The sequence below is a fragment of the Salvelinus alpinus genome, chromosome 1 (genome assembly GCF_045679555.1).
Source record: "Salvelinus alpinus chromosome 1, SLU_Salpinus.1, whole genome shotgun sequence".
NCBI lineage: Eukaryota > Metazoa > Chordata > Actinopteri > Salmoniformes > Salmonidae > Salvelinus > Salvelinus alpinus.
In genome coordinates this window covers 50,767,167-50,787,320 of record NC_092086.1, presented here as the reverse complement: position 1 = coordinate 50,787,320, position 20,154 = coordinate 50,767,167, and the positions used below count along the sequence as shown (strand labels likewise).

Below are 20,154 nucleotides of genomic sequence, written 5' to 3'. Positions count from 1 at the left end.
TCTCTCTCTCTCTCTCTCTCTCTCTCTCTCTCTCTCTCTCTCTCTCTCTCTCTCAGCAGGACTGTGTTTCTCTGAGCTGAGGAGCAGAGCAGGTGGTAGATGAGGGGGTCTGCTCTGTATGAATGAGGTGGCCTTGGAGTCACCTGTGTGGTCCCGTGCACAATGTGACATCCCTTACTCCCCAGAGAAAGACATCCATATCATCCACTGAGAGACAGACAGAGCATTGTCCTGCCATTTGAGAAACCTTCTGTCACCAACTGATAGCGTTTGCAACTTTCTGGTGTCTGATTGGATGGTTATGGGGTCTCTCCACTACCACACTATGATTGTGCATCAGCTCCTGTTCTCCTAGAGATGTGTGTTGTGTAGGCCTAATTGTCACAGCTTTCTGACAGGTGTGTGTGTGTGTGTGTTAGATGAAGAGAGCCAGTGATAGGATTGAAAAGTCGCTCGGAGAAGAAGAGGCATTCTATTATGGAAATGGTCCATTTGATTAGTGCCAGTGGAGGCTTTACATAAATCTCTCTCCAGGGACACGTCGCTCTCTGTCCGCCAGCTGGTTGCTCACTTGCTCAGCTGCTTTGATTTTCATTCAAGACCCACAAAACATAACAGACTGTCAGTGTAACTCAGGACACCTGGATGATGGGGCGAACTGGCAGGAACGCCGGGCCCTGAAGCCACATCACTTCCTGCTGCACCTGTATACCTTCCCAGTCATGTATCCACCATCAATAGGCAAATTATAGCAAATGATTCTATATGCAGAAATATAAAATAACTTTAATTCATTTCAGCTTTGGTTTGAGAATAGTCAAGGGTTTGGGTATAAGCTTAGGCTTAGGTTGTGATAACCCCTTGGTAGTGATATTACTGTGTCAGTCAAATGTCAGAGAAAGGATCAGTTTCTCTTTCTGCAGTCAGCCAGCTCTGTTTGGGGCAGCAGGTAGCCTAGTGGTTAGAGCGTTGGGCCAGTAACCGAAAGGTTGCTGGATTGAATCACTGAGCTGACCTGGTAAAAATATGTCGTTCTTCCCCTGAACAAGGCAGTTAACCCACTGTTCCCTGGTAGGCCTTCATTATAAATAAGAATTTGTTCTTAACTGACTTGCCTAGTTAAATAAAGGTTCATTTTCAAAATGAACAGAGCAATACAGGTCTCATAAGTGGCTATTTTACAAGAGATGAGGTCAAATAAAAACCTGGCTTGTCAAATCAAATCCAAAAATCGAATACAATTGTATTTGTCACATGCTTCGTAGATAACAGATGTAGACTTACAGTGAAATGCTTACTTATGGGTCCTTTTCCAACAATGCAGAGTTAAAGATCAAAATAATACGCAGTGGATAACGAATAAAAAAAAACGAGTAGAAATAACATGGCAATTAAAGGGAGTGGAAAATAACATGGCTAAATACAGGGAGTACCAGTACCGAGTCGATATGCATGGGTACGAGGTAATTGCGGTAGCTATGTACTGTACACATACCGTGCCTTGGGAAAGTATTCAGACCCCTAGACTTTTTTTCACATTTTGTTAGGTTACAGCCTTATTCTAAAATGTATTACATCGTTTTTCTTCCCTCATCAATCTACACACAATACTCCATAATGCCAAAACAAAAAACACATTTCTAGAAATGTATTAATATCACATTTACATAAGTATTCAGACCCTTTACTCAGTACTTTGTTGAAGCACATTTGGCAGCGATTACAGCCTCGAGTCTTCTTGAGTATGACGCTACGAGCTTGGCACACTTGCATTTGGGGAGTTTCTCCCATTCCTCTCTGCAGATATTCTCAAGCTCTGTCAGGCTGGATGGGGAGCGTCACTGCACAGCTATTTTTAGGTCTCTCCAGAGATGTTCGATCGGGTTCAAGTCCAGGTTCTGGCTGGGACACTCAAGGACATTCAGAGACATTCAGTCCCGAAGCCACTCCTGCGTTGTCTTGGCTGTGTGTTGTTGTCCTGTTGGAAGGTGAACCTTTGCCCCCAGTCTGAGGTCCTGAGCGCTCTGGAGCAGGTTTTCATCCCGGATCTCTCTGTACTTTGCTCCGTTCATCTTTGCCTCGATCCTGACAAGTCTCCCAGTCCCTGCCGCTGAAAAACATCTCCACAGCATGATGCTGCCACCACCATGCTTCACAGTAGGGATGGTGCCAGGTTTCCTCCAGACGTGAAGCTTGGAATTCAGGCAAAGAGTTGAATCTTGGTTTCATCAGACCAGAGAATCTTGTTTCTCATTGTCTGAGAGTCTTTAGGTGCCTTTTGGCAAACTCCAAGCTGGCTGTTATGTGCCTTTTACTGAAGAGTGGCTTCCGTCTGGTCACTCTGGTGGAGGGCTGCAGAGATGGTTGTCCTTCTGGAAGGTTCCCCCATCTACACAGATGAACTCTAGACTCTGTCATAGTGACCATCGGGTTCTTGGTCACCTCCCTGACCAAAACCCTTCTCCCCTGATTGCTCAGTTTGGTTGGGAGGATAGCTCTAGGAAGAGTCTTGGTGGTTCCAAACTTCTTCCATTTAAGAATGATGGTGGCCACTGTGTTCTGGGGGACCTTCAATGCTGCAGACATTTTTTGGTAACCTTCCCCAGATCTGTGCCTCGACACAATCCTCTCTCGGAGCTCTACGAACAATTCCTTCAACCTCATGGCTTGGTTTTTGCTCTGACATGCACTGTCAACTGTGGGACCTTATAGAGACAGGTGTGTGCCTTTCCAAATCATGTCCAATCAATTGAATTTGCCACAGGTGTACTCCAATCAAGTTGTAGAAACAACTCACGGGCGATTTTGAGTCTCATAGCAAAGGGTCTGAATACTAATGTAAATAATTATTTTTAATACATTTGCAAAAATGTCTAAAAACCTGTTTTTGCTTTGTCATTATGAGGTATTGCTAACAATATTTTTTTATTTAATCCATTTTAGTATAAGGCTGTAATGTAACAAAATGTGGAAAAAGTCAAGGGGTCTGAATACTTTCCGAAGGCACTGTAATAGGCAGTAACAGCAGTGTGTGTGTGTGTGTGTGTGTGTGTGTGTGTGTGTGTGTGTGTGTGTGTGTGTGTATGGCATCAGTGTGCATACAGTGGGGCAAAAAAGTATTTAGTCAGCCACCAATTGTGCAAGTTCTCCCACTTAAAAAGATGAGAGAGGCCTGTAATTTTCATCATAGGTACACTTCAACTATGACAGACAAAATGAGAAAAAAATCCAGAAAATCACATTGTAGGATTTTTAATGAATTTATTTGCAAATTATGGTGGAAAATAAGTATTTGGTCAATAACAAAAGTTTATCTCAATACTTTGTTATATACCCTTTGTTGGCAATGACAGAGGTCAAACGTTTTCTGTAAGTCTTCACAAGGTTTTCACACACTGTTGCTGGTATTTTGGCCCATTCCTCCATGCAGATCTCCTCTAGAGCAGTGATGTTTTGGGGCTGTTGCTGGGCAACACGGACTTTCAACTCCCTCCAAAGATTTTCTATGGGGTTGAGATCTGGAGACTGGCTAGGCCACTCCAGGACCTTGAAATGCTTCTTACGAAGCCACTCCTTCGTTGCCCGGGCGATGTGTTTGGGATCATTGTCATGCTGAAAGACCCAGCCACGTTTCATCTTCAATGCCCTTGCTGATGGAAGGAGGTTTTCACTCAAAATCTCACGATACATGGCCCCATTCATTCTTTCCTTTACACGGATCAGTCGTCCTGGTCCCTTTGCAAAAAAACAGCCCCAAAGCATGATGTTTCCACCCCCATGCTTCACAGTAGGTATGGTGTTCTTTGGATGCAACTCAGCATTCTTTGTCCTCCAAACACGACGAGTTGAGTTTTTACCAAAAAGTTATATTTTGGTTTCATCTGAACATATGACATTCTCCCAATCTTCTTCTGGATCATCCAAATGCTCTCTAGCAAACTTCAGACGGGCCTGGACATGTACTGGCTTAAGCAGGGGGACACGTCTGGCACTGCAGGATTTGAGTCCCTGGCGGCGTAGTGTGTTACTGATGGTAGACTTTGTTACTTTGGTCCCAGCTCTCTGCAGGTGATTCACTAGGTCCCCCCGTGTGGTTCTGGGATTTTTGCTCACCGTTCTTGTGATCATTTTGACCCCACGGGGTGAGATCTTGCGTGGAGCCCCAGATCGAGGGAGATTATCAGTGGTCTTGTATGTCTTCCATTTCCTAATAATTGCTCCCAAAGTTGATTTCTTCAAACCAAGCTGCTTACCTATTGCAGATTCAGTCTTCCCAGCCTGGTGCAGGTCTACAATTTTGTTTCTGGTGTCCTTTGACAGCTCTTTGGTCTGGGCCATAGTGGAGTTTGGAGTGTGACTGTTTGAGGTTGTGGACAGGTGTCTTTTATACTGATAACAAGTTCAAACAGGTGCCATTAATACAGGTAACGAGTGGAGAACAGAGGAGCCTCTTAAAGAAGAAGTTACAGGTCTGTGAGAGCCAGAAATCTTGCTTGTTTGTAGGTGACCAAATACTTATTTTCCACCATAATTTGCAAATAAATTCATTAAAAATCCTACAATGTGATTTTCTGGGATTTCTTTTCTCATTTTGTCTGTCATAGTTGAAGTGTACCTATGATGAAAATCACAGGCCTCTCTCATCTTTTTAAGTGGGAGAACTTGCACAATTGGTGGCTGACTAAATACTTTTTTGCCCCACTGTATGTATGTGTGGGTGTGTGTGTGAGTGTGTGGGTAGAGTCCAGTGTATGTGCATAGATTCAGTGCAAGAGTTAGTGCAAAAAAGGGACATTGCAGGTAGCCATTTTATTAGTTATTTATCAGTCTTGTTTAGAAGTCTTATGACTTGGGGTTAAATTCTGTTCAGGGTCCTGTTGGTTTCAGACTTGGTGCACTGGTACCGCTTGCCGTGCGTTAGCAGAGAGAACAGTCTATGACTTGGGTGGCTGGAGTCTTTGACAATTCTTTGGGCCTTCCTCTGACACCACCTGGTATAGAGGTTGTGGATGGCAGGGAGCTTGGCCCCAGTGATATACTGGGCCGTATGCACTACCCTCTGTAATGCCTTGCGGTCGGATGCCAAGCAGTTGCCATACCAAGCAGTGATGCAGCAAATCAAGATGCTCTTGATGGTGCAGCTGTATAACCTTTTGAGGATCTAAGGGCCCATGCCATCTGAGGGTCCATCTTTTCAGCCTCCTGAGGGGGAAGAGGTATTGTCGTGCCCTCTTCACGAATGTGTTTGGACCATGATAGATCCTTTAGTGATGTGGACAAAGGAACTTGAAGCTCTCAACCTACTCCACTACAGCCCCGTCGATGTGAATTCCTGTAGTCCACAATCAGCTCCTTTGTCTTACTGATGTTGAGGGAGAGGTTGTTGTCCTGGCACCGCACTGCCAGGTCTCTGAATTCCTCCTTATAGGCTGTCTCTTCGTCATTGGGGTCATGCCTATCACCGTTGTGTCGTCTGCAAACTTAATGATGGTGTTGGAGTCGTGTGTGGCCACGCAGTCGTGGAAGAACAGGGAGTACAGGAGGGGACTAAGCACGCTCCCCTGTGGGGCCCCCTTGTTGTGGGTCAGCGTTGCAGATGTTGTTGCTACCCTCACCACCTAGGGGCGGCCCATCAGGAAGTCCAGGATCCATTTGCAGAGGGAGGTGTTCAGTCCCAGGGACCTTAGCATAGTGATGTGCTTCGAGGGCACTATGGTGTTGAATGCTTAGCTGTAGTCAATGAACAGCATTCTCACATAGGTGTTCCTTTTGGCCAAGTGGGAAATGGCAGTGTGGAGTGCAACAGAGATTGCGTCATCTGTGGATCTGTTGGGACGGTATGCGAATTGGAGTGGGTCCAGGGTGTCTGGAATGAGGATGTTAACGTGAGCCATGACCAGCCTTTCAAAGCATTTCATGGCTACAGATGTGAGTGTTAAAATGGCGCAGACAGAGAGGGCTGCCTCACTTCTAGTCCTTAGGAAACTTTGCAGTATTTTTAAAAATACTGCATTGCCTTTAAATTGTTTAACTTGTGTCAAACGTTTCGGGTAGCCTTCCACAGGCTTCCCACAATAAGTTGGGTGAATTTTGGCCCATTCCTCCTGACAGAGCTGGTGTAACTGAATCAGGTTTGTAGGCCTCCTTGCTCACACACGCCTTTTCAGTTATGCCCACAAATTGTCTATGGGATTGAGGTCAGGGCTTTGTGATGGCCACTCCAATACCTTGACTTTGTTGTCCTTAAGCCATTTTGCCACAACTTTGGAAGTATGCTTGGGGTCATTGTCCATTTGTAAGACCCATTTGTGACCAAGCTTTAACTTCCTGACTGATGTCTTGAGATGTTGCTTCAATATATCCATATCATTTTCCTCCCTCATGATGCCATCTATTTTGTGAAGTGCACCAGTCCCTCCTGCAGCAAGCACCCCCACAACATGATGCTGCCACCCCCGTGCGTCATGGTTGGGATGGTGTTCTTCGGCTTGCAATCCTCCCCGTTTTTCCTCCAAACATAACGATGGTCATTATGCCCAAACAGTTCTATTTTTGTTTCATCAGACCAGAGGACATTTCTCCAAAAAATACATTATTTTTCCTCATGTGCAGTTGCAAACCGTAGTCTGGCTTTTTTATGGTGGTTTTGGAGCAGTGGCTTCTTCCTTGCTGAGCTTCCTTTCAGGTTATGTCGATATAGGACTCGTTTTACTGTGAATACAGATACTTTTGTACCTGTTTCCTCCAGCATCTTCACAAGGTCCTTTGCTGTTGTTCTGGCATTGATTTGCACTTTTCGCACCAAAGTACGCTCATCTCTAGGAGAACACATCTCCTTCCTGAGTGGTATGACGGCTGCGTGGTCCCATGGTGTTTATACTTGCGTATTATTGTTTGTACAGATGAACGTGGTACCTTCAGGCATTTGGAAATTGCTCCCAAGGATGAACCAGACTTGTGGAGGTCTACAATTTTTTTCTGAGGTCTTGGCTGATTTCTTTTGATTTTCCCATGAGTTCAAGAAAAGAGGCACAGATTCTTATTCCATTCTTTACTTATATTTGTGTGTATTAGGTATTTGTTGTGGAATTGTTAGATATTACCTGTTAGATATTGCTGCACTGGAACTAGTAGCACAAGCATTTCGCTGCACTCGCAATAACATCTGCTAACCATGTGTATGTGACCAATAAAAATTGATTTGATTTGAGTGCTACAGGGCGATAGTCATTCATAAAGTTTACCTTAGCGTTCTTGGGCACAGGAACTATGGTTATCTGCTTGAAACATGTAGGTATTACAGACTGGGTGAGGGAGAGGTTGAAAATCAACGCATGCTCGGAGTATGCATCCTGGTAATCCATCTGGCCCTGTGGCCTTGTGAATGTTAACCTCTTTAAAGGTCTTACTCACATCAGCTAAGGAGAGTTTGATCACACAGTACTCCGGAACAGCTGGTTCTCTCACGCATGGTTCAGTGTTGCTGGCCTCGAAGTGAGCATAGAGGCATTTAACTCGTCTGGTCGGCTCGTGTCACTGGGCAGCTCGTGGCTGAGTTTCCGTTTGTAATCTGTGATAGTTTGCAAGCCCTGTCACATCCGATGAGGGTCAGAGCTGATATAGTGGCTGATATAGTAGGCTTCAATGATTTGCCTGTTGGATGGTTCGTCGAAGGGCATAATGGGATTTCTTATAAGAGTCCGGTTTAACTTAATGTCTCGCTCCTTGAAAGTGGAAGCTCTAGCCTTTAGCTCAGTGTGTATGTTGCATCTAATCCATGGCTTCTTGTTGGGATATATATGTACTGTCGCTGTTGGGACGACGTCGCCAATGCATTTATTAATGAGGCACCCAGAGAAGGCTGTGCTCAGGATGATGCTTCGGTCATTATCTGACTGACTCTTAGAGACCTTTTTGAATAGGACCAGGATGTAATGTAATCAACCACCTTTTCATATAGGACTATAGAACATCATGCAAACAGCAATACCAGACTACCCTTTCCTTGGCTACAGGTGCTACATGTTTTCTTTTTATTGATGCATGGATGCTGCAATTTCTGCTACAATGTTACTTCTCTTTATTTAGGAATATCATGTTTTGTTTATGGTAGACTAGATTCAACTTATTTATATGAGTAAGGCTATTAGTACTATTGATAGGAGTGATGTGAGGCGAGGACCCAAGGCTCCTGCAGCATTAAGGTATGGATCTGGTAAAGGTGGTGTTAGGAGATTCCTTAATAGCCTGAGCAGAAATAAACAACTGGTAATTATGACTAAATGCATTACAACACTGATCAAAGGGATGAGTCACCTTTGGCCTCTAGTGGCTATTTGTAAGTCGCTCTGGATAAGAGCGTCTGCTAAATGACTTAAATGTAAATGTAAATGTAGTGATTGCCATGGATACAAAAGAACAGCTGTAGAATCAGGTTGGATGTGGTTTCATTGAGACAGAGCTAGATATAGAAAATAAAAGTATCTAGCTATGACTCTCAGCCTAGAACGACTTGTAGCCAATATGCCCTTTAGTCAGCTGTCTCCATCAAGCTCATTTGAGCCAATGGCCCCACACTCTGCAGAGGCAGAGGGAGTTAAACAGTGAGTGCAATATCTGTTTGTCTCAGGGTCAGCCTCAGCCATACCTATTAGTGGAAACGGTTCGATGAGTAACAGTGCCGTGGCCATTTTTATGAGCCATCAGAGGAACGGCAAATGTCTTCCAGCTAGATTTACGGGCGTATCAGTATTTAAATCTCCCCTCTATGGCAAGAGTGAGGGAGGTCTGTGCCAAAGCAGGTCTGTGTCAGGGAAATTGCTTTTTTCTCATGCTGTAAGACAACAATTCAAAGACTGAATTGTTTCCACACATGCTGAGAGTAGAAGAGAAAGAAAGAGAAGGGGGATGGATGGAGAGGATGAGATAAGCAGGAGGGGGTTGGTTGCTGCATAATTTCCCCCTTTCTTTCATGCCTTATTGTTTGATGTTAACTGAACTCTACAATACTTTCATCATATTTATAAAAAATGACAAGGTTATTTAACACCTGTGTTTGTGCTGCCTAGTCAATGCTAGAGACTGAGTTTCACTTTTTAATTCTCTCTCTTCCTCCCTCTCTCTCAGGTATGACGTGTCAGGCGCGGACATCGTACACGGAGGATGAGGTGTTGTGGGGCCACCGCTTCCTGCCCGTCATGTCTCTGGAGGAGGGATTCTTCAGGGTGGACTACTCCCAGTTCCACAGCACTTTCGAGGTCAACACCCCACCCTACAGCGTCAAGGATCACGACGAGAAGTCCTCCCTGCCTTCGCCCCTCCCCACCCCCACGCTGGGCGAGAGCCACGGGCACGCCCGACGTGCCCGAGTCTTCTCTGTGGACTGCATCAACACTACGGACCGGGAGGAGCGGGCGGGGCAGTCCAGGCTGCCCAGTAAGCTTCAGAGGATGAGCTCGTCTGGGAAGGAGGACCTACAGAGGAAGGTTCTGATGCTGGGCTCCCAGCACTCTGAGAAGGCCTGCAGTACTGGAGACCTGCCTCTCAAGTTGCAGCGTCTCAGCTCCTCCCCCGGCCCAGAGGCTGCAGCTCGGCTGCAGCTCAAGGCCTTGAAACTGGGCTTTGAACCCATGACCCAGTCCACTGGAGACCTGCAGCTGCCCCTCACCCCAGCCCCCGTCCCCGCCCGCATCCACACCCCTCTGCCCTCAGGAGGGGGCCGACCAGAGGACAACCTGCCGGCAAAATTACGCAGGATGAATGCTGACCGCTGAGGTCATCATGACCAGACTTTGCATGCATCCCAAATGGAACCCTATTCCCTATTTAGTGCACTACTTTAGAACAGGGCCCATAGGGGGCTCTGGTCAAAAGTAATGCACTATGTAGGGGATAGGGTGTTATTTGGGACACATCCCCAGAGTCTAACTTCTCTTTGACCACACATCAAACTATGGAGAGAGGGAAAATGGAATGTGACGGAATATACTGAAAGACAATGATATGGAAGGGGAAAAAAACTATGATGGACGGTGTGTCACTATTTCTGTTTTTTCAAACACAATCTTTACTGGAATTACTGTGATTTTTGGGTGTTTTATAGCAACAGTGTTCGTACTGGTCAAACACACACACACACACACACACACACACACACACACACACACACACACACACACACACACACACACACACACACACACACACACACACACACACACACACACACACACACACACACACACACACACACACACACACACACACACACACACACACACACACACGTTAATCTTTCCATCATCACACACACATACACACTCTGAAGAATTGTGCATGTATACAATCAATCCATCTGAATGCACTACATACCCCCTCTCTTAGTTTTAAACAAATAAAATATATTTAAGATGATAATATGTGGTGTACCTGCAACTTCCTTTGTCTATATTCTAGTTTCCATCAAAGGGAACATCTACTTAGCTAAGAAATACAGTCAAAATGCAATCTACATTTTTTGTTATTATTCATAATTGTTATAGTAATCTGCTACTCATTAGTTTACATAACACCTTTGTTTTTACATTCAAAAGGTTGTTCATGGCCTAGTCTTAGCTGCTGGCACGAAACACTTTCTATAACAGTTCCATAACTCCTTTGAACAGAGTGAGTCCGACACAGTGGATAATGGACTTTGCTGATACCAGAGAGAAAACAGTCTTCGTCCAAATGGCACCCTACAGAGGCTTGTCCTTGGTGCTGATTGGCTGGTGTTTGGGAGTGGAGGATGGGGAGGATAGGGAGTGAAACAGTGGAGGAAGTGTCCACCCCCTTCAGACGGGCAGAGACAAGCAGCATGGCTAAACAGACAAACAGACATACAGACACACACACACTCTTTCAATTGACTTGTAGCCCGTTGTAGCTGAAAATAATTATGATTTTTATATAGAGTAGGATATACATTAGTCATAAGACTTCTCTCACAATGAAGTCTTTGTCACGCTGGTATAAATGATTCGGTAGGAATGCGTAATAGCGTTTTCTACTGTACCCAAATTATGGCGAGCCGTGTAAAGGCACGGGGACGAAGACCAAACAAACACGTAACAAAAACACAGGGTTGAAACCCAAACAAAAGAGCGAGGAGTACCTCGAATAAATACACACGCGCACAATGATTAACGCACGGGACGAGACCCGGTAATCATCTGCGCAATCCATAAGGGCATGAAAGCCCAAAACACACAGCACAGGTACTCACACGCACCAATGGACATTGTAACAATAATCAACCCCCAATGGAAACCAAAGGGCACACATATACAAATACTAATCAGTGGGAATAGGGGACAGGTGTGCGTGATGAAAGTTCCGGAGGGATCCGTGACAGTCTTCATTATAAAGTCCAACGGCAGACTTTAAGGACAGAAGCTTTGAAATGGCCACAACCTTTTACTCATCCGAACGAATGGAGAGGAAACAGTGGAGAGGGAGAGAGCAAGGGAGGAGGACAGAGAGAAAAGAAAGAGTGGAGAGGGTCACCTGAGCTCAGGGACAGAGTGCAGCGTAGGCTTCGGGAGGATTAGTCCATGTCTGCATCCCAAATGGCCCATAGGGCTCTGTTTAAAAATGTTGCACTATGAAGGGGAATGTGGTGCTATTTGGCATGCAGCCAACACAGGCCTCAGTGGAATTTAGCACTCTTATGAGTAGAGGGTTCAGACAAACGGATGTATGATAGTTAGAGGCACCCACCCACCAAGCACTAATTTCTCCACCAACGCCACAAAGGGAGGAGATTCGACCAGGGGAATTCGATTTTCCCTACTTGAGGTGCATGCCTGAAGCGACCTGCGTGAAGGGATCTCTAGCCTCTGGTAATGAATTCCTCACTGCGTTCGCCCACTCAGAGTTGAGGCTAAAGCCTGACCTGATCCACACGATCCAACCTTTTCATTTAGCAGCATAAAGAGTATCTATTCGCTCACACTCTTAACCACTACACTTCTTCCACTGGCTCAGCAGAGGACAAGTCACCCAATCATACTACAACAATGAATAGCCTCATTACAATAAGAGGAAAGGGACGAGTGACCGGGACTGAGCTCAATCGACACCTCTTCAGAAGATGATTACAATACACTCTAATATTATGGTCACAGACCCTACGCACTTAACAAAGATGACATACTGTATGAACGGATCGATGCACCACACAAGAGCGCATTACTCTCATATACAGATGTAGGCTCTTCATTTGATCACCCTGTTCCAGGAGAACTTTCCTGCACTTGTAGTGTATTTGAGATTTAAAAATCAGGCTAGAAGATACTCTGGACCTATGCACATTACACATTCTTATCAGTCCTCAAAAGACCGATTCAAAAAACTCGCTACATGCTAATACAGTTTTTTACAATCACTTTAGCACTAATTTCAGAACCTTGATGTCATTTTTCAAAACTCTAGACACAAAACTCACAACCAATGATCAAAATGCACATTTTTCAAAACTCTAACACTTTTTCCAATTGCTTGGATACAATACACATAAAGCTAAGATAATTTGTTCATTGAACTAAAATCACCTGTTCAAAATGACACAACTTAACATCAAAGTGTTACCATTTCAAAATGCAATTCACACATTACATCTGAGATGACTGTCTATTCATTTCATTACAATGATCTAACTATTAATTGATACAACTGCTCAAAATGATAAGTAACCGTTGCATTATTCTTAATGCATAGTTTTATGGAAACTGACGAACAATATTCCATGTTTAGATCATGAAAGTTTCAAGATAACGAGATCCATTGACACCAATTACCGTGGAACATGAACCAATTGGACTACATTATCTATGGATGTAATATTTCAACATCATTCTTTATCAGACACTGTTTCTATGGTCCCATGTACCACTTTTCCAGACCATGTTTTCAGATTTAACATTACTGTACACTCACCGGCCACTTTATTAGGTACACCTTTCTAGTAGTGGGTAGGACCGCCTTTTGCCTCCACAACAGCCTGAATTATTCACGGTGTTGTACGTTAAGAGATGCCATTCTGCACACCACTGTTTTAAACAAATGTTATTTGAGCATTTGTGGCCTTTCTGTTAGCTTGAATGAGTCTGGACATTCTCCTCTGATCTCTCTCATTAACAAGGTGTTTTTGCCCACAGAACTGCCGCTCACTGAATGTGTTTTGTTTATCGCACCATTCTCTGTAAACTCTAGAGACTGTAGTACATAACAATCCCAGGAAGGCAGCTGTTTCTGAGATGCTAGAATCACCATGTGTGGCATCAACAATCATACCACGGTCAAAGTTGCTTAGATTACGTATCTTGCCCATTCTAATGTTAGGTCGAACAACAACTAAAGCTCTCTACTCTATATACTCTATATATTGAGTTGCAGGCAGTCACATGATTCGCTGTTCGAATGTAACCTTCCTTGATGGGCTAAATCAGGTTTGTAGAGCTGATGGCATGACCTATGTCATTGTGTGGGATAATGTCAGGTTCTACCATGCTCAAATGGTGAAAGCATGATTCAAAGAAACCTATGAGTGATTTTATTGTATTTCATCAATACATTTCATATTTTGTTCAATGATTCCACTGTGTCTGTAGTATTCTCTCTACTAGTCCTTTTACAGTGATGTATTTACGTGTAGTAGCATAATGAAACATGTATCACATATTTTGTACTACAATATTTAATGATTGTACGAACAACTACACAGTGAAACTATCGGTATCTTGTGTGTGGGTGATCTAAATGAATGTTCCTATGGTATTTCATGATAAATGAGTTATTTGATTCTGCAAGTGCAAGGTTTCTTTAAAGATATGAATGCACAATGCAATGTTTTGAACATTGGACAGCCTGTGTTACAAGTGATGACCGTTTTGAGTTTTGTGTCTAGAGTTTTGAAAAATGACCACAAGGTTCTGAAATTAGTGCCAAAGGGATTGTAAAAAACTGTAATAAGGATACTGAAGACCTTTCCTGTGCTCCATCATTTCCTGCTCCTTATTTTGATGTCTTATTCAGGAGTGTCAGAGGTTATTTAGGTAAAGATCTGTCCCAGAGATATCACCTCCACTGGGTAAAAACACCCGGAGCATGAATCATTTGTTCGCGTCAAAAATGGCACCCTATTCCCTATTCAGTACACTACTTTTGACCAGGGTCCATAGGGAATAGGGTGCCATTTGGGAAGCATGTTTGGCATGGTGAAGTACAGCACAGTGAGATTAAAGAACAGTCTCCCTTTAGATTGTCTTGTCTGTTCTGCCCCCGAGTCTGTTTGTCTGGCTCACTGTCAATATCACTGCTTTCCTCCCACAGCTTCAGTCCTTGGCTTTGATAATGGAGAGAATACAGTGCCTAGTGAAAGTCTACACACCCCTTGCACAGTCTTCACATATTGCTGCCTTAAAATGTCATCTAAAAAGAGATTGCATTTCCTACTGATCTACACAACCTACTCCACAATTTCAGTGAAAGAAAAATGATAGAAAATGTTCCAATTCACTAAGAAATATAAAATTAGGATGTATATCTTCATACCCCAGAGTTAATAGTTGGTGGAAGCACAATTGGCAGCCATTACAGCTGTGAATCATTTTGAATAAGATTCCTACCAACCTGGCACAGCATTTTAAGGCAGCAAAATGAGAAGACTGTCGAAGGGATGTGTAGACTTTCGCTAGGCACTGTATGTACTTTAATCACAATAAAACAATTTTTTAAACATAGCTGCATTGGAATTATAGTTAATTAGGCAACTTCTGAACACATCGATACACTGAATACACACACACACCCACACACGCACACGTACACACACACACACACGCACACGCACACGCACACGTACACACACACACACACACACACACACACACACACACACACACACACACACACACACACACACACACACACACACACACACACACACACACACACACTTACAAATTGTGCTTTAATGTCACCAGGTGGGAGGGATTTGAGTTATTCCACTTCTCCCGTAGATTGACGTGTTGAGAGGGAGATTGAACGGCCATCACATTAGTTTGTCTACAAAGGGATGTGTGCTTGGCCGAGCAACCACATCCACAAAACCTCTACGTTTTGCAAATTTGTAACATATAATATGAATTTTAATTCGTAACATATCATACTAAATGGGTGATGGATATTCACAAATTAATACATACCATACGAAACGTAACATATCATACTAAATAGAGTGTCCCGGATTTACGTACAGAATAATTTTAAATTCTCTGAGACCAGGTTGAGATAACTTGTAAACAGTCTAACCAGCTCTGCTATTGGCAAGCAAAATGGTCAGAGTGAGACGTTCTCTCATTTGTAACTAGCAAGCTAGCAAGATTTAGCGAATTAGCTTTAGCCAGTATGCGACTGTGGTTAGTTCGATGTTAGATATCTCTATTTAGGAACCATCAATAAATTATAGAACGTACACGGGACAATATTTGCATGTTGCACACCTTTTAGTTTTCTCATTAAATGCTTTCAATATTTTTTATATAAACATTTTTACAATTGGTTTGAGGTTTTTAAGCCATTGAAATTTGGAACTTTTAAATGTAAGAATATTGTCCCATGTACAATACCAGGCAAAAGTTTGGACACCTACTCATTCAAGGGTTTTTCTTTATTTGTACTATTTTCTACATTGTAGAATGATAGTGAAGACATCAAAACTATTAAATAACACATATGGAATCATGTAGTAACCAAAAAAGTGCTAAACAATATTCTTCAAATTAGCCACCATTTGCCTTGATGACAGCTTTGCACACTCTTGGCATTCTCTCAACCAGCTTCATGAGGTAGTCACCTGGAATGCATTTCAATTAACAGGTGTGCATTGTTAAAAGTTAAGTTGTGGAATTTCTTTCCTTCATGTGTTTGAGCCAAACAGGTAGGGGTGGTATACAGAAGATAGCCCTATTTGGTAAAAGACCAAGTCCATATTATGGCAAGAACAGCTCAAATGAGCAAAGAGAAATGACAGTACATCATTACTTTAAAGACATGAAGGTCAGTCAATCTGGAAAATTTCAAGAACATTGAACGTTTCTTCAAATGCGGTCTCAAAAATCATCAAGCGCTATGATGAAACTGGAAAGGAAGACCGAGAGTTACCTCTGCTGCAGAGGATAAGTTCATTAGAGTTACCAGCTTCAGATTGCAGCCCAAATAAATGTTACAGAGTTCAAGTAACAGACACATCTCAACATCAATTTTTCAGGGGAGACTGCGTGAATCAGTCCTTCATGGTCAAATTGCTGCAAAGAAACCCTTACCAAAGGACACCAATAAGAAGAAGAGACTTGCATGGGCCAAGAAAGACGAGCAATGGACATTAGACCGGTGGAAATCTGTCCTTTGGTCTGATGAGTCCAAATTTGAGATGTTCGGTTCCAACCGCCGTGTCTTTAGTGAGACGCAGAGTACTGTAGGTGAACGGATGATCTCCGCATGTGTGGTTCCCACCGTGAAGCATGGAGGAGGAGGTGTGATGGTGTTGGGGTGCTTTGCTGGTGACACTGTCAGTGGTTTATTTAGAATTCAAAGCACACTTGACCAGCATGGCTACCACAGCATTCTGCTCTCTCACACACACTCTCTCACACACACACACACACACACACACACACACACACACACACACACACACACACACACACACACACACACACACACACACACACACACACACACACACACACACACACACACACACACACACACACACACACACACACACACACACACACACACGCACACATGCAGGCACACAGAGGGCCAATTATGTCAACCTTCACGACAACAATTCTAGCTGCAACATTCCTCAAGCGGAAACAAACGAAACGACAGCTTCCCTCCAGTCACCATGGCAATCTGGGAGCCTGTCTGCCCTGCAGTGATGGAGGTTATCCCTAATTTTTCAGTCAGTTTTCGAATGGGTGGCCAGTAATTAACTGGTCCTGAACATCTCAAAATCTAAGAGCATTGTATTTGGTACAAATCATTCCCTAAGTTCTAGACCTCAGCTGAATCTGGTAACGAATGGTGCGGCTGTTGAGCAAGTTGAAGTGACTCAATTACTTGGTATTACCTTAGATTGTAAACTGTCATTGTCAAAACATATTGATTCAATGGTTGTAAAGATTTATTTCTATTGCTCCTCTAAATTGCAGCTTGAACTTGGCTGAACCTCCCACACTTCAGCTCTGATAAGGGCTAGATGTAAAACCTAATGGAAACAGCCAAGAAATGATTACAAAAAACCCACATAAACCAGATCAATGCAAATCTACTCTTACAGAGAAACTAGTAGTGCATTACTGGTCTCTGATTAAACGTAACATAGTCAATGAAAATCTGGGAGACTGGTACGTTTGGTACATGAGACAGAACGTTACTTAAGGCAAAAATGAAATTAGTGTGGTTGATCGATGTGGAGGAGTAGTTGTATAACGCTAACGTCTAGAAACCCAAAGGTTGGGTGTCCGAGTCTTAACTTTAGCATTTTAGCTAATTAGCAAATTTGCAACCACACTACTTATTCACTTTTAGCTACTTTGCAACTACTTAGCATGTTAGCTAACCCTTCCCCTAACCCTAACCCTTACCTTAACCCCTTAACCCTTTAACCTAGCTTCTAACCCTAACCCAAACCTTAACCCCTAGCCTAGCTAATTTTAGCCACTTAGCTAACGTTAGTGTTTGCCACCTAGCCAACGTTAGCCACAACAGATCGTAATTCCTAATATATCATACGAAATGGATGATGGACATCCACAAATTATACAATACATACGATACCAAACATGACACATACCCCTAATTTGAGTGTCCTGGATTTGTACTATATTACGTCTACTCCTGAGTCCAGGCTGACATACTTGGTCAAAAGTAGATGCATTATATAGGGAATAGGGTGCATTTGGGATGCAATCTGTGTGTATCACACAGGTCTCTGGGGATGTACAGATCCACTCAGCATAACCAAATCACAGATCGAACTGGCCAATCAATACCTGTCTTACTGACGCACCTCAAACCCTGACTGGTACGAAACACCACCGGAGAAGGGTAATCCCTCTCCACTCTGCAGGGGTCTGCAGGCACCTCAGGGTTATGGAGGAGGAGGGATGTATGTGATTCTGGCAGAATTTTTATGTGAGTGAGGTAGAGCTGACCATGGTCTCAGATCACCTCACATCGATTGCAGGGCACACTGTCTTTGTTTATCACACACACACACGCACGCACGCACGCACGCACGCACGCACGCACGCACGCACGCACGCACGCACGCACACACACACACACACACACACACACACACACACACACACACACACACACACATGCACAGATAAACACAACACATAAACACATCACAACACACTCCCAGCAAGATAAATGTTACATTTGAATAATGCCCTCAAGGTACTTGAGACAAACAGTTGCCATAAAAAGATATGGCAGCTTCAAAATACTTTTTACATCAAATTGACCTCTAGTCCCAATATGCTACAAATCAGTCTCAAAATCACACAGACCAATAAAACTACTGTCTCAAAACACGGCAGCTTTATACCTGTTATCTACTGGAGAGATCTCTGGACATATTTGACTTTTTCTGCGGTACATCACATCCTGCAGAGCATCCTCGACCAATGGAGTGGACCGACTCCAATGAAATGACTGGAAATTCAACAAGCCTGCAGGTAGCACCACTCAAAATGTCCACCTGGACAGCTGGCTGACTAGGGATGTGTTAAGAAAAAGGAAAACAACGCCAGGGATAGAACAGAGATGACTTGACAGACACTCATGCACACAATCCTTCCTGCCTCACACACACACACACGTTTGTTTTACTATCCTTGTGGGGACCAAACAATTGATTCCCATTCAAAATCCTATTTTCCCTAACCTCTAACCCTAAGCCTGACTATAACCCTTAACCTAACCCCAAACCTAACCCTAAACCTAACCCTAACCCCAAACCTAACTACTTCTAACCCTAACCCTAACCCTAATTGTCTTCCCAACCCTAAACCTAACGCCTAAGCCTAAAATGACGTTTTTTCTTGTGGGAAACAGCAACATTTTCCTTGACAACTTGAATGAGAATTGTTTGGTCCCAGCAAGGATAGTAAAACCAATCACACACACACACACTTTTGTTTTACTATCCTTGCGGGACCAAACAATTCCCATTCAAGTTGTCATAATTACTGCATAGGTCTATAGAAGCGGATGAGACCCACGAGCCTCCTAGATTTGGTTTTGAAGTCAATGTACCCAGAGGTGGAGAGAAATAATTTTTCTGAAATTCAATGAGGAGAAGGGTCCTCCCCTTCCTTCTCTGAAGAGCCCCCACTGCCCTAAACATAACCCCTAAGCCAAAAATAGCCTTTTCCCTTGTGGGGACCGGCAAATTGTCTTTAGGTCCCCACAAGGATAGTGAAACCAAACACACACACACACACACACACACACACACACACACACACACACACACACACACACACACACACACACACACACACACACACACACACACACACACACACACACACACACACACACACACACACACACAAATACATACACACCCAGACACGCGCACACACACACACACATACACACACAGAGAATCCCTCCTGCCTCACAAACACATACCCTCAAACATGCTCACAACAAACGAAAGAACAAAATGTGCTGTTATCCCAAATACTGGTATTAGTAGCAGGATTTCCAACAGCACATAGAGAGACATGTATTACACTTCAACTGTCTTACAGGAAGATACCTGGACTGTCATCAGAATATCAAACCTTACAACAACAACAAAAACATGAAAAAATCATGTGAACAATGTGATTTAAAAAAAGATAGACCGTTTTTTACAATCCCTTTGGCACTAATTTCAGAACCTTGTAGTCATTTTTCAAAACTCTAGACACAAAACTCAAAACGGTCATCACCTGTAACACAGGCTGTCCAATGTTCAGAACATTGCATTGTGCATTCATATCTTTAAAGAAACCTTGCACTTGTAGAATCATTGGTTCA

General features: G+C 43.4%; 1 protein-coding gene across 1 annotated transcript in view; it reads left to right on the top strand.

Moving 5' to 3' along the window:
- The window catches only part of LOC139579220 (G protein-activated inward rectifier potassium channel 1-like), a 30,923-nt gene extending 17,289 nt beyond the window's left edge, over window positions 1-13,634 (top strand). The window contains exon 3 of the mRNA XM_071407685.1: window positions 9,127-13,634. Coding sequence (XP_071263786.1) covers window positions 9,127-9,773 — 647 coding nt within the window. The 3' untranslated portion in view covers window positions 9,774-13,634. The remainder of the gene's footprint in view (window positions 1-9,126) is intronic.
- Window positions 13,635-20,154: the final 6,520 nt, after the last annotated feature.